Source organism: Malus sylvestris, chromosome 11, assembly GCF_916048215.2.
Source record: "Malus sylvestris chromosome 11, drMalSylv7.2, whole genome shotgun sequence".
In the NCBI taxonomy this organism is placed as follows: domain Eukaryota; kingdom Viridiplantae; phylum Streptophyta; class Magnoliopsida; order Rosales; family Rosaceae; genus Malus; species Malus sylvestris.
In genome coordinates, this window is record NC_062270.1 from 4,720,437 (window position 1) to 4,736,007 (window position 15,571).

The 15,571-nt window shown below is 36.6% G+C and overlaps 1 protein-coding gene and 1 pseudogene across 1 annotated transcript; one reads left to right on the plus strand and one right to left on the minus strand.

Moving 5' to 3' along the window:
• Positions 1 to 5,736: 5,736 nt before the first annotated feature.
• On the plus strand, positions 5,737 to 9,019 carry LOC126589355 (uncharacterized; annotated as a pseudogene).
• Positions 9,020 to 10,438: 1,419 nt separating this feature from the next.
• On the minus strand, positions 10,439 to 12,585 carry LOC126589354 (laccase-3-like). The gene is made up of 5 exons (XM_050254621.1): positions 12,487 to 12,585; positions 12,220 to 12,371; positions 11,710 to 12,083; positions 10,683 to 11,630; positions 10,439 to 10,595 (listed from the first exon to the last, which is right to left on the minus strand). The coding sequence occupies exons 1-5, from the start codon at positions 12,583 to 12,585 to the stop codon at positions 10,465 to 10,467; spliced, it is 1,704 nt and encodes a 567-aa protein (XP_050110578.1). The 3' UTR covers positions 10,439 to 10,464.
• Positions 12,586 to 15,571: the final 2,986 nt, after the last annotated feature.

A 15,571-nucleotide genomic window follows, 5' to 3' on the forward strand; every position in this document is an offset into this window, starting at 1 on the left:
AGCTAGGGTTTTTCATAAAACTATATGTAGTACTATATGCATGTTTTCAAAATAGGGGGTTAGTATGTTCATAAAGAAAATGGTTTTCCTATTACTAGTATTATTATTATAACTTTGGTCCACTCACCTTTTCTGTTTTTAAGCCCGGCGTCAGGGCTTTATGGCATAGATATCCTCGAGTCTTCTCAACGTATGTGATAGGGATTTTACTACTCATGTGAATGGGATAAAAACTCCTATAATACTTGCAAGAATCACAAGGTGGTTGTAGTATAAACGGATCTCGCAAGGTCATTCTCCACAGGGATTATTAAATAATTCGAAACAAACCAAATTTCAATTAATTATTGTAAAGTAGAAATTGAGGTGATTGATTTTATAACCTACTTAAAATAAAAACAAAATTAATTAATTAAAATAAACAATCTGCAATATTAGAACTGGAGGGAAAAGAAAACATTTTTGGGAGAAATCAAATTAAGAAAGCACTAGGGTTCCACCATCACCTAGCAATCCTATGAATTTGTACCAATTACTTATAATCTACACATGTCACTTTGAAGGTTAGATTTTCCTAATTCATATTCTACTTGGAACCTCCAACATAGAACGTATATCTAACATGTAACCCGTCCGGACGTTCGGATCAAATATGAACATGAAAGACTCATTATGCTTTATGAAAATTCTTTGAAAAACCATGCAACCCTTAAGACGTGGTGTTCATCCTAAGTGAAATTACAATTATTAATCACAAGAAGCCAGCGTCAATTTCAGGGAACCTTCCGACCAAAATTGCATCGAATTACTTTTCTAAAGATCCTAATGGTGATCAGGCATTAAGAAAATTAGATAGTTTTTATCCTGTTGATTAACAATTCAAAGTATGCATGCAATCAATCATAAGCAATGAAATAAAAATAACATATTCATGCTAAGGCTCAAGACTTCGCCCTAGCAAAAGGAATTAGTTACGCATATTTATAATTGAAATCATAGAAAATATTATTAAGAAAAGGATTGAAAACACCTTCAAGTAGAAAATCTCCAAAACCCTAGCAATTCTCTCTATCTCCAAAATTGCATAAAATAAAGCGTAGAGAAAAATTGTAGACGGCCAAGCAATATATCTGCTAAGCCCCCACACAAACCCTAAAAACAGGTCCTTTATTCCCCCTAGGAAACTAAAATTAATAATCAAATTTTTGCAGATATAATCTTTAATTGATGATAAAATAGGAAATATAACCCTAAATTAAATGGTAAAATTCGCCTAAAATCTGAACAGCCACGTTTTGGACCCATAAGCTGCTCCAAAACTGGCCCAATATAGCTGGATTTAATGTTTGGAATATTCTGAACACTTCTCCAAAAGGCTACAAACCCATCCGAGGTCATCTTGGGCTCCAAAAACGCAATTTAAGCCCAAAAGCGTCATTTTCCAGTACTGCGCATCGCTCCTTTATTTAATTGCCAGAAAATAACCGCTTGGTGGAAAAATCCCAAATTTTGATACAATCAAGCTAAGTGACTCACGAATGTCCTCCAACTAGAATTACTCCAAAATTCATTCATTTGGTCATGTTTTTCTCCAGATGAAGTTGAAAGTCCTATATTGAAAATACAATTCGAAGTATCAAAATTCTTCCAAAATATTAACCAAAATATACTAAGATTAGGGTAAAATATATAATATAAAATCTACTCATCAGTATGTATCATCCCTTTATTCGTATCTTTTCCTAGTAATTCATTCATATGATTCTTAGCTAGTTGTATACTCTGAACACGTTCATGCTTTAGTATAATCGTTTTAATTGCATATATTTTAGTTATATGCGTGTTTTAAATGGCTTCGTCACCATCGGGTGTCAGCCAGCACGTGCCTACCTTGGTATATGGGGATATCGGGGTTGGGGTGTGTCAGTTTGGTATCAAAACATGTTTTATTCAGAGCATACTTAGGATGTTCTCATATTCTAGTAGTGTGTCAGTCTTGATATCATTTGGATGTCATGGCTTCCATTTGCTGATGTCATTCGGCACGGTTGTACAATCCTCATTCAGCATGAATAGTTACATCCTATTAGAAGCATTAGAAGTTCGTGTCGGGATTGTGCCTCAATTTAGACGTAATTGATTGAATGATGACTTTCAACATCAGACTGATACCCTGCAATATGCTATCCTTAGGAATGGCGGGCAGAGTCGGTTTTTCATAGAGGTGACGTGAAATAGAGAAATACTAGTGGGATTAAGTCGAGTTGGGATCATTCGAAGATCGAAGCCTATGATGGTACTTTGCGACCTGCGGTCCTTTAGAATGGCAAGCAAAGTTATACCTGTTGGGAGATTACTAAAAATACCAGAAGTTTGTGTTGGAGAAAAATTAAGAAAGCATCAATTATAGACCGAATCAGTTTTCCTCGGGTTTGTTATTTTCACTAAGGGAATTTATGTGGACCCTTCGAAAAATCTTCTCAGTAATTGTCTTAGTAATAACATCCTTGTCTACTCCGACTATGAGGTTAGTTATTAGACATCTACAACCAGCTTTATACAAATTCCTCAAATGTCGACCCTGTTTAGACTCGAATCTTTCTTGAGAGATGTGAGCATAACAGAGATTGTTCTTATCAAATTCAATATTGTGATTGTGGAAATCAAGAACCCTCTCAAGTTTCGTGAATTATGAATTATCATCGGACTTGTTGACTCCTATCGACAGTTGTCAACGATTCTTTGACTATATCCCTATTTCCATTTTTCTGTGGCTAGGAAACCATTTAGTTTTGTTTGAGATGTTGCCTCACCCTATCATTGTTCTTAAACTCTTCAGCGACATCAATGAATTTTGAATTCGACAGTGGTGTTTTACTGAAGGTATAGTTGTGCACTGATGCAGCATATCGGGTGACGCATTTACCTTTCGACGATTGAGACCATATGATGCAAACCGTCCTATCTACGACCTTGAGTTATCTGCCATCATCTTGGTTTGGAAAATTGATGACACATCTTCATGGAGGAATGGATCAGATCGTTATTAACCTTGCACATTTCTCGGTTAACTTCACTCGAAAATAGCTAAGTCTCAGGGAGCAGTGATGGTTAGGATTTACCGATGTCTACGATTGCACCATCGCGTGCCACCCTGATTATGCAATTGTAGTTACTGACAACGCAGTATAAAAACACATAGATACCGAGTACTTGTGGTGACGTTACTTTTAATCATTGAGAAACTTTGTTAGTTAAGTTCAAGTTCGACTTTTCTACATTGGTCTGAGTCGACCAAGGAATTGTTTAGTCCTTTAATATAATTCTTCATTTTTGGAATTGTCAGACTCTCCGACGTCTTGGTTGCGTCGGCTTTGTTCGTACCCTTAGTTTCACCCCCTAGCACTTAAAGATACGTCTTGGTTGCGTCGGCTTTGTTCGTACCCTTAGTTTCACCCCCTAGCACTTAAAGATATCTTAGTTAACCTTGGGTTACTTTTCTGTTCTCCGTATCAGTTTTGAAATACACAGACTGTCCAGGAGGACCACTTAGACATCGAAACTTTTAGTGAGATCATCAGTCCTTGAATCACCAAATCAACATCCTATCGAGCGAATCTTCACCATTGGTAATTTGACATTTCTGGAGCTACCATTGTAACGAAGTTTAGTAAATCTTGGTTCAGGGAAAATCTAACCTTCCGTCCGTTAGCTTCATTTGACCATCGTTCAAGTTGAGCTATTATTCGACCATTTCAATTACTATCATGTAATCAAGTTAAGAAGTTACACGCATTCAAGCAGCAGAGTTATATATTCACTCTAGATATCTTGTACTCTAGATTGATGAACTTGTTTTGACCCTCATTCTTGAGTGTTCTTTTAGTCTTTTCGACATGGTTTCTCGCTAATTCATTGAGGAATTCGAGATAGATCGATTTGGCAGATGCGTTCGCCCAGTTTCATATCGAGGCTAGCAGGAACAATTAGAGCATAATCTTCTCACGAGTTTACCAAACTTACCAAGAAGAGTTTCAAGTGGTCTTGAAGATTGAGCAGTAGTTCAGCATGGATTTGGTGAAGGTATAAATGTAGGTTTTGAGCTTGGCGATTGTGGCGTTAATTGCCATGTGTGACTTGAGATTACAACTGTCACTCGAATGATGTGGTAAGAGATATGGTTACTCTAATTCAAGCTTTCAGATCTTGTACTTCTCGATTTGGAGTGCGACCATAGTGGATAGTCATGAAGGAAAAACTATACGATATGTGTTCGCCTTTACGCATATTTCGACTATTTCACTCCAGGACTTAATGTTCGTGGGTACGTGGATGTGAAAGCATTTCTAGCAGCTTTGTGTGGTGTGTGGTGCGCTTTGGAGTAGTACCTCACATATGGGGCACATGGTAATTTTGGTACCATCAGGAATGACACACCCCGACCCTGATGTCCTAAATTATCACATCCCGGCTCGGGCCCCTACCACATCCCTGACTTGACTCCGCCGTAGAACGATATTGTCCGCTTTGGGCCCCGGCCACACCCTCACTGTTTTTGTTTTTGGGAACTCACACGAGAACTTCCCAATGGGTCACCCATCATGGGATTGCTCTCGCGCGAACTCGCTTAACTTCAGAGTTCCAATAGAACCCGAAGCCAGTGAGCTCCCAAAAGGCCTCATGCTAGGTAGAGATGAGAATATACATATAAGGGTTAATTCTATTTTTAGGTTGCAGGAAAATACGGTGTATAATCTTGGGAGTGCTTTCGATTCTACTCTCATCTCTAATATGAATATAGGTTACAACCCTGCCCTGTGTAATCCAAAAGCTAAAACCACACCCTCTCAATCTAAACTTCATCGTAGATGTACTCTCTTTCCCTCTTAATTGCTTCTTAGGGCTTCTCTGTTTTGATTTTTATCATCCAATTTGTTAAATTTATTGTTAATTTCAGGGTACTACCAGTTTTCTGCTGACTCTGATTCCACACTTCAGAAATGTATGCCTCTAATTTATGATAAATTTTGCCAATCTGCTCCTCTTGATTTGGAAAGGTATGACTCCAGTGACTTTGTTTTCCAAAGCCATCGTAGCATCTGCATCCCCAGTTGTAGAACAAAAGCTAATCCAATTGCTAATCTTAGCATCTGCATCACCAATTCACCATTATCTTTTTATTTTGAGAGCCTTTATCGAATAGAGGGCAACTACACAGTTTTATATCTTCGATATACAAGTATCAACAATGCTGATTTCTTTTGTTTACTAAATACATGCATAATCTGTGGTTCGTTTGAACTTTGATATATGTCAAACTTAGAATAAAGGTACAGAGCTGGAGGTGACGATGCGGTGGAAAAGTAAGTCTTCTTACTTTCCGCTCTAGCTCATAGTACATAATCTTTCCAACTTTGACTAGAATTATATCCACAACTCATTTGCTGGCTACAAGGACTGGATATAGAGTAATGGTTTTAGAATGGTAAATGATCGCAGAAGCAACATGGAATTCAATAGTTGATATTTTGACTATAATTACTTTTTGACACTTATGTATTAAAAAAATAGCATCCTATTATATATCTGTTACTATGAGTTTAATTTCTTTCCAATTCTTCCATAAAGTGTGAGATTTTCTATTTTGTATTATCATCATTGCTAGCCGGTAATTTGAGATCCAGTGACCTTTTCTTTTGGTTAAGAAAATACATTTTCGCAACATGCCTTTGAGATAGGTTTTTTTCCTTTTTTTTTTTTTTATCTAATTTATCCTTCTAGATGATTTAGTTTATTGGGATAATTTATTAGGATACCAGCATATAAATAACTTAGTTTATTGGAATTTGCTCTGTGGTGTTGCTTTTAAGCAAATTAAGTACAATAAAGTGCAATCGTGGCTTCTTCTTGCTCTGTGTTTTGTTTATTGGGTACCTATTTGTGGTTTTCCTATAGGTCTCTAATGTGAAATAGAAAGATGTTGGCGGTCTTGAGGATGTGAAGAAATCGATTCTGGATACTGTTTTTGTAGAATACTCATCTTGAGTTGTTGAATGTTTAAGAATAAGTTGTAGCAAATTGTAAAATAATTGCTTGCCACTGGTAGCTTCTTAAGCGGAAGATCCTATTCAATTCCTTATCTCATTGTTGGATTTTCCATTCAATTCCTTATCTTACTGCTGTATTTTTCATGGAGTTTGGGTGCACAATTACAAGGAGAGAAAGAGAGGGTGGGTGCAGTCATTTTCTTTTTCTATATGCTTCCTTTCCCAATTTGCTTATCTGGTTGTTGGCGTTCGTCTTCCTCCTCAAGGTAAGGACTTTTCAATCAATTTCTGAAGATTTAATATGGGTTTTATTGTTTTAGTTCGAACATTCACGGATCTATGAGCAATAATTTCAAATCTAATGGTTTTGTTTTCGAATTTTCCTAGCTGTGTAGTTCACCATTTTTTTTGCTTCTGAATCTGAAAAATGGATTGAAATTTTTTATTTTATTTTATTGCTGTAGACATAACCCAGAATTTTTTTTTTTTTTCATTTGGTGAATTGGGTTTGGTTGTTGTACATTTTTCTCTCTGCATCTACACAACGTTGTTCTACCATGCCTAGGTTTCGAAGTTCCAAATCCAATTTAATGCTTCATCAACTCCACTTAAAGGTTCCTGCATCTCTTTCTCTCAAATTCTTGGCCAATAATTTTATAAGCTTCAGGGAAATGATGCTAGAAGTGATTAAGCTTTCTATTTGTTTATTTATTTTAACTTTTGTTTTAGTTGTTTTTAGAATGAGTACAATTGAATTGTTTGCCTGATTATTTGGTAAAAGTGCTTTTCTGTGAATAATCATTTGTTAAATATGCTTTTGCGTTTGAAGATTGACATTCATGTTGCAAGAATTAAGTTGTGATAGATTATTTTGTAGTCCAACTGTGAATGTGTTGATGAAGAGCTGGAACATGTAGACACCTGCTTTTAACAACTCTGATTGTTAGGGTTTTCTGGTTTGTTAATTTGGTATTTCCTAAATCTTCACTGTTAGGTTGAGGAGAAAATTGCAAGTTATTAGGTGTAAATTGTATAGATTTTTTGTCAATTTTATTCTTCATTCTGAAATTTGTGTAATTGGTTGGCTCAAATCTTTATATGGATTGCTTTGTGTGATTGGTTGACTCAAATTTTTCATATTCCTTTGTATGGATTAATATGTGTAATTGGTTGGCTCAAATCTTTATTTGATCTAACTATTCCAATTTGGCTAATTTGGATTTTAATTTTTGTTTAGGTTTGATTATATTGGGGTTGAGTTTTAAAGTGAGGGTGCAGGGGAATAAGGGTGCATGATGTGCGCGTAGGGTGCAGGGGTTTCAGGGGCGGTAGGGGGTGGGGTGTGCCTGTGAATTGCAGAGCTGCTCAGCTCTTCCTCTATAAAATGAGTTTCATCCCTGCCTTAATTCACTTAAATCCTTTGATTTCATGCCTTTTTTGGTTCTGATTTCATGCCTTTTGGTTCTGATTTCAGATGGTGGTTTCAATTTTTGCTTTGTTCTGCCTCTAGACAGCTGCCACCACCACTTTGTCCAAATCTGATGGCTCAGGCTGTAGCATCTGCGTGAATCTCCCCATACAATTGGACTCCGCGATGTTTTCCAAATAAACTCCAAACTCCAAAGGGTCTGGCCGAAAAGTTAAAATCTGAGACAATCAAATCCAATCCAGGGAAGAGATTGGATAGCTTATGAGGTGTGGCTATGATCAGTGCCGACAATTCCAAATGGAGATGATACTGAAGAAGATTGTAAGTCAAGCCTACTCACTAAATACATTAGCAATTTTAGTGACTGGTCTGAGCTCACCCTATATATAAGAAGACATATTGAAATAATGATAAGAATATGGTAATTCACAAATGATTAGGATTGTGTGAATGTTAGTTTAAAATGAAGTTTCTTTGTTAGAATTAAAAGAACCATGCACGGTGGATTTTTATAGGTGTCATGAAATTTTTATACCAGTTTTATTTTATGGGAATTAAGTGCAGAGCGGTTTGGGATATCCGTGCAGCTCACATAAGAAGAGAATCACAACTTTTGGGCTGAGAGGTAACTGGGATTTGTTCTTCTGGGTCAGTTTTTAAGGTTTGGGTTTTTTTTTTTTTTTTTTTTTTTTTTTTCGCTTTCGGTTGTTCTGGCAAGTTTTGTTGTAGTGTGTGTGTCCATCATCATGTCATTGGAATCATATGTTTGAATTTGGATTTGGAATGGTTTTTCTGATGTTTGTATTTTTTGTATATTATAATTCAGTGCAGGTTTGCGTTGGATATAGGATAGTCATGGATCGGTTCAAAGCTTGGCTAATGATAGTTTCAGATCTTGATCATACAATGGTAGGTTCTGTAACTGGTTTTGTCATCATAGGTTCTGTAATTTGAATAATATAAATTAGGGTTTTTCGGTTAGTGTCCAAAGGATGATTCTTTTTGTTATCATGCATATTTAAGCTGTAAACATCTGAAAAGCTGCTTAATTGAAGTGAAATTTCCAGTTTTTGAGCCTGATTTCAAGTCTTGAACTTTGAATTTGGCTATATGTGGATCAGCTGAAGCTATCTACGTCATAGTTTAAAGTATTTGTATTGGTAATTATGTGTTTAAGTTGCGCAACTTGAGTTGCCCCAATATCTTTTGTGTGCAATTTGGTTTAGAAATGTGGGTTTTGATGTTTTGGCAGGCATTGGAAAAAAAAATAGAAATTGGTTTTCGCTCAATGCATAGTTAATCTTAAAATATGGTTTATTAAATTGGGTTCATGAATTATGGGTGCTAGCAAATTAGCGACATCGACTCCTATAACGAAGAGGTTGATGAGAGACTACAAGAGGCTGCAACAGTACGCAAAAAGGCTGTTGATGTTGCTGGTTTTTTTCTGTAATCGATTTAGGAGTTCCTATTGTATTCTTAAGCATAACATCTGCCAGGATCCCCATTTTATTAATGGTGTTGTTAAGGTACATTTTCTTTATCCCTCTTGCAGATTAATTTTCGATGGATTATGTCTTCTGAGTAGTATACAAGCTGGACATTGTATCTTTGAGAAAGTTTATGGTGTATAGTTTCTGCATAAGTTTATTTTGGGAGTGGTATAGAACTGTATATGGAGCTTCGTGGTGGAAATTTTATGATTTTATGTATGGTGGATGAATTGAATTTTTGGAAGGAAAGCAACTCAATGGTTGTCTTTTTCTTTTTTTATTTATTGCGAATGGCAGATTTTAACTATGACTGTCTTGAAGATTTATCTTGAATCTGGACAGGTTTTTTTCAATTGTTATTTACAAAGGTTTAGCCGACCCCACTTAGTGGGAAAAGGCTTTGTTGTTGTTGTTGTTGTTATTTACAAAGGTTGTGACTCTTCGTGTTGGCACCAAAATAAAGTTTGTAGAAGGTTGTTGACTGACGATAAAAGGTAGCTTGCAATTTTTATTTTAATGAGTCTTATTAAATGCTTTTGAGTACCACATAAATTTACTCAATTATTTTAGCAATTAGGAAAATCACTCTCTTCACTAAAACTGTTATTCATTTACATTAACAACTTTTATTTTTCCAAATTGTAACAGAGAAGCATGCATATCATGAAAAATAAAAGATGGAAGTTCTGAAGTGACGACCAAGAAATGAGACTTAATTTTGAGTTTTGAATTGGAGTTCTCATGCAAGAAGGGTCACTTGAGTTTTGAGTTCCTATATATTTTCATTGTTTCATTTATACATCTGTTGGAGGATTGGAGGGGATTGGGAGGCAGATGAGTGAGACTTCCGATGGTTACACAGAAATAAATGGTCTCTTGCATAATTAGGAAGCAGTTGCTAAGTGAGGATTCTCCGTTTCGCTTTGGATAGAAAATAATTACGTGAAAATGCATTGATTTGGTTTTCCTGATTTCTTCAACATGTGTATGAAACTAAAGCGAAATGCTTATTTCGGCGTATGTATTGTATATTAAACTCAACTAAATGGAAATGTTCATTACATTGCATGTGGTGTGTACTTTGTATTTTACAGACCTATGCTTTATGTGCTAATGTTTTATTGTTGTTGGTGTAAGAATTTATATTAAGTACTAGCAAACATAGTGTTTTTGCTCTTGCAAGGAAATTGTCGTTTTTCCCCAGTACTTTTACAAGGATTTAGAATGGAAGTGTGTTGCAAATTGTTCTGTTTAATGGAAATATAGACATGCAGGATGGAACCGATCACATATCCCTCTGTTCATTCATTATTATGTTGAATTTATTTAGGTAAATGTTTCTTATTCATCCAGTTACCATTAGTACACTGACTTCCCGCATCATAGTGCGGGCTTATTTTCTAGTACATAATAAACCTAAGAATGCCAAGATAACAGCAAATCGTGCAATTTCAATGGTGAAATCCAACTGCTAGTGCGATCTTCTGCTGGTAATTTAGCATCGGGGTAGATCTGGTGGAGGGGGAATTACAGTCTGTAATGGTCCGATTCCGTTCTCGACTAGACAAGCCATAGCCAAACCCAGGAAGAGATGTGAATCCAAGTGACAGTGCATCAGCCAGACGCCTAATTGGGTCAAGAAGTAGAAAGATATCAAAATAGTGAACAAATATTGGTTAGATGAAAGCTTAGGATACGAGATTAGCATGTTACCTGGATTATCAGCCTTAAATCGTATAGCTACCCATCCCCCTGGAGGTGTTCCGATGGTATTTCTCTGTGGCGGGTCAATGAGGTTGAATCTCGCTGGATCCGTGCTGGGGTTGTAGTTTCCAAATCCTGATCCAATCACGTAGGAATGGCATCCATGAAAATGCATAGGATGGTCGTCAATAGTCACAGTACTTGTGTCCTGAAACACTATTTGTACATTAGCACCGTACTTCAACTTGTAGAGCTTAGTTCCACGACAAGGTGACCATAGCCCCCTGGGCACATTTCCGGTGTAATTGAATTGCACAAGAGGAACAGGTGGAAAGTCTGTGGTGAAGACACCGAGGACACCATAGTAGGCAGCTTGCATTGAGGAGTTGGTACTTGGTAATGCAAAGGAAACATTGTTCATGCTAGCTGCGAAGCGGGTGTTGTTTGGTCCTTGATACCAAGGGCTGTTGGGAACTGTGCAGTTATAAGGTCCTAAACCCACAGTGAAAAACAGGTTCTCGTCAATCTGTGTGGGCACTTTGACCTGGGATGGGCTCTTTATCTGAGCAGTGTATGCAGTAGCAGTTGCTGTGTCGTTGTAAGCTGGCAATGTAGGAAATACTGGTGCTAAACCTTGATTTGAAGAAGCAGCATTCTTGTACTCAAGGATAGCAGTGGTGGTGGTATTGTCGAAGGGCACATTCTGGGCAGTCTGATAGGCACGAGCAGCCATGTAGTACCGAGCAGGGCGCTGATCAGCAGTAAGCAGAACATCGGTTGTTTGGCCAGGGCCTATCATGATAACTCTGGTTGTGAGAGGTTCTGTGTAAGATGCGTCAGCGCCCACAACAGTCAGTTGGTGGTTGGCAACGGTAAAGAAGAGTTCTTGATTGAGTGCTGAGTTGATCACTCTCAGGAGAAGTGACTCGCCCGATACAACTGGAATTCGAATGGTTTCTGCATCGCCATTTTTTTATGTCAACACATTATACATCTTTTTATTTTTGCATATTTAAGCAAGTGGAATTTAGCAAACCTTTTTTGGAACATCTGTAAAGATCACCAGGCTGTCCATTAATGGTGTATGCATCAGAGACATTTGGTGCTCCTCCTGTGAAAGCCGCAAGCCTCATGACATCTTGGGGGTTTCGATCAAACCATTCCCCAAGAAGAAGGGGAACTTCTCGTTGTGGCATCGGGAAGGGGTAGGGAGAACCCAATCTAGGGTAGATTATGAGGGCTCCATAGACACTGGCTCTGAGCCATCTGCTGTGAGCATGCCACCACAACGTGCCCTCTTGGTCTGTGATTGTGAACCTGTATGTGTAGGTAGCTCCTGGTTGGATAGGGCACTGTGTGACATATTCGGGTCCTTCTTCCCATGGATTGTTCTGCTGCTTCCGTCCATGCCTGAAAGATACAGAACAGTGAGCATTACATAAACTTGGCACGGACACTAGACAAACATTAAGCCGTATATAAACCACGATTTAGTTTATTAGCAGCGGAAAATTCAAAATCATCGTAAATTATGATGAATGAATACCAGTGGATGGTGACGTTGTATTTCTCTCTGTTGGTAACTTTGACGGCAACGGAATCTCCATTTCTGACTTCCAAAGTTGGTCCTGGGAACTGGCCATTGACTGTGATTCTGCTGTGGGTTCTGCACAGCCTCTTCACCGGCCTCGCTTCAACCTATTTCGAAATTTCCACGCGCAAAACAAAGGCGTTATGAATACGAATACACAAATATGAACATGGACGCGAATACAAAGACGACTATATGTATACGAAATGAATGAATGCGTACGAAGAATTCATGGAAGTGATCTTCTGCAGCAGAGAAGGAAGCTAAGAAAGTAAGGAAGGCAAGAAGGCCAAGCAGAAGGGTAAGTTTGGAGGGCTCCATTGCTTTGTTGGTGGCAGTGTGTGGCTTGTGAGTTTATATATATCTGGATCAAGCGGGAAAGCCGAAAGTTCATTTTCCCAGAGCAAACAAAAGCGACAACTAGTTTGATATTTTGACAAATTGCCCTCCTCGGTCAACATTCGACACTTGCGTGGACATATTAGTCCAACCAAACAGGGAATTGGTTCACCCACTATGCCCTGCTCAGTCAAATGTTAAAAAAATGCTTAGCATCTCAAAGGTTTGGTGACTCTTATTAGTGCCTCAATTTATTAGGGATTGAGAGTTATGCTTTACTTTATGCGAGCAATCGAAAAGCTTCGTGGTCAGAAAATGTTAACTATTAACGGTCAAGTGTACTATTTTGTTGTTGGTGGCGGATCTATGGTACGATTTTTTTACATAATTTTTGACACGTTTTTGTGAGGCTCAATTCATAATGTATTTTAACAATTTGAACCATCTATCTTTTAAAAAAATCATTCATAGATTATACTTGTAAAAATTAGACAAGTTCAAACCTATTAAGACATTAATTTGTAGTGAAGGAAACTGACAAATATTGTTCTACAAAAAAAAAAACTAAACGCTTAATCAAATGGTTATATGATTTCAGATGTTGGTGATTTTTAGTATACGCTATATTTGAGGGAAGACCTAAAAGATAAACGGTTTGGATCGTCAAATACATTACGGGGTATGCCCCGCAAAAACGTGTGTCAAAATTTATGTAAAAAATGCAGTGCCACATATCCACCCCCTTCGTTATATCCTCAGTTTAGACTAAGGCTAATAACGTAACATGTTGAACTGTATAGCAAGACAAGAAAATTTTATTATTGTTCTTATTTTGTACTTCATCATCTCCATCCTTGGCAAGTGAATCACACCACCACTTGTCCATCATCTATCATGCCTCGTGAGCCAAGACATTTTGAAGCATTCTAAATTGACTCATTCACCCAAACTTTTGTGCTATTTCACTTGTGCTTTTCAAAACCTATCAATTATCTAGGGACTGTTAAATGGGGGTTGAATTTTGGTTTGATATGGTAGGGAGGAAGAAGAAAAGAATCTTTTTTTTGTTGCATTACGTATAATCTACGATCGAGTACCTGACAAAATATATATATTTTAACGGGCAAACTTACTAAGAGATGTATTTTACAGACAAAAATGATATTTTTACTATATCTTTCATACAATATTTGTACCACTTTTCTAATGGAGATTGAACTAGACCGGTTAGTGCTTGTCGTTTTCGTGTCAAACTTATTATCTTAACAGATCGTGTCGTGTTAAACCTGTTATTTTAACGGGTTCTAAACAAGTTACCCGATCCGTCAACGAATCGTGCAATAAATTGTCATGTCGAATATCTGATCTGGCAAACGATATCGGGTTCTTAACTACTAACCCGATAACAATCTGAATCGTTAATGGGTTGACCCGAAACTTGTTACTTTGTGTCGTCTCGTGTCAGGTTAACATGTGACGTCGTGCAATAAATTATCAGCCATCATAGAGCCCCATATATTGGTGAGCCCTACTCATATTAGAGAGGTAGTACAAATTTGATATAAAAAATATGGTAAGTATAAAATTACTCTTCTACGAGTGATTAGTCTACAAAACAAACAATTGAAAAGTAAGACTTGTTAGAAAACCAAAAGGATTAAAAATAATAGGGTAAACATCCAATTTAGTCCCTAAATTATCACCTTAATGAAAATTAGGTCTCTAAACTATTTTTTTCAGAAAAATTAGTCCCTAAATTATAAAAATTTGCCAATTACATCCCTAATGTTATATTCGAAGCTACTATATTCAAATTTTCGTCAATTTAAGTCACGTTACTTGCATGTGATACACATTGGAGGGTAGATTGGTAGTTTTTCATAAAGAAATAGTACATGGAGTTAACTTTGGAGGATAAATTGATAGTTTTTCATAAAGAAACAGTGTAAGTTAACTTTTGAGGGTAAATTAGACATTAAATTCGCAACCTATATGAAATGTTAAGGGCTTATAGACAAGAAAATGTTGGTATTACACTCTAAAGTGTATCAAATGACTTAAGTTGACGAAAAAATGGATAAAATAGCTTTGAATATAATAGTATGGATGAAATTAGCAATTTGTAATGAATTTAGGGACTTATTTTACCAAAAAAATTAATTTAGAGACCTAATTTTCACTAAGGTGATAGTCCAGTGACTAAATCGGCATTTCACCCAAAATAATATGTTCGAAAGCAAAGTTAGCTAACGTTACAAAAAAAAAAAAAAAAGCCAAGACAGCTGACACTTTCAAAAAAAAAAAAAAAAAACCAAAAGCCAAGTCAGCTGACACTTTCAAAAAAAAAAAAAACAAAAGCCAAGTCAGCTGACACTTTCAAAAAAAAAAAAACCAAGTCTGCTGACACTTTCAAAGTGTACGGACATTTGAATGGAAATGATCCTTGCCAAATCCTTTTCTTAAGGATCCTAAGGATCTAGCAATCGTATCCGTTTATCGCATATTATGCGGTCAGTTTTCGTTAGGTACTATTTATATTTGAATTTTAAATTTTAAATAATTTATGATAGCACAATGTACAATGAATGGACACAATTACAGGATCTCTAAGATGATCATTTCCCCATTTTTATGATGGTTTTTTTTCAACGTGTACGAGTATTTCTTTGATGGTATTTATTAAAACATCAATCAAGGCACTAATTCGCATGAAGAGTAGTTAATCTTGTGTTCATTAGTTCTTATTGATTTGAGATGAAGCAGGCACTCTCCAGATATTCAATGTACCAAGAAGATCTGTCTTGGAGGCTCCCAGCCAATTAGATATGTTCTTATGAGATGTAACTAGGTACCATATTTGACCATAAAAGTTAAAAGTTCTTTTGAATTTAAAAAAAAAATAAATAAATTAGACAATTTATTTTCTAGAAAGCACTTTTTTTTTATTAAAACTTTCCATTTATTCCTG

Bases quoted from the DNA above. Each gene is read 5' to 3' on its own strand.
- LOC126589354 (XM_050254621.1), bottom strand. From the start codon at position 12,585: ATGGAGCCCTCCAAACTTACCCTTCTGCTTGGCCTTCTTGCCTTCCTT. The intron at 12,372-12,486 runs GTACGCATTCAT...ATTTCGAAATAG, and splicing joins ATCACTTCCATGAATTCTTC to GTTGAAGCGAGGCCGGTGAA. The intron at 12,084-12,219 runs GTATTCATTCAT...TGTATCTTTCAG, and splicing joins TACAACGTCACCATCCACTG to GCATGGACGGAAGCAGCAGA.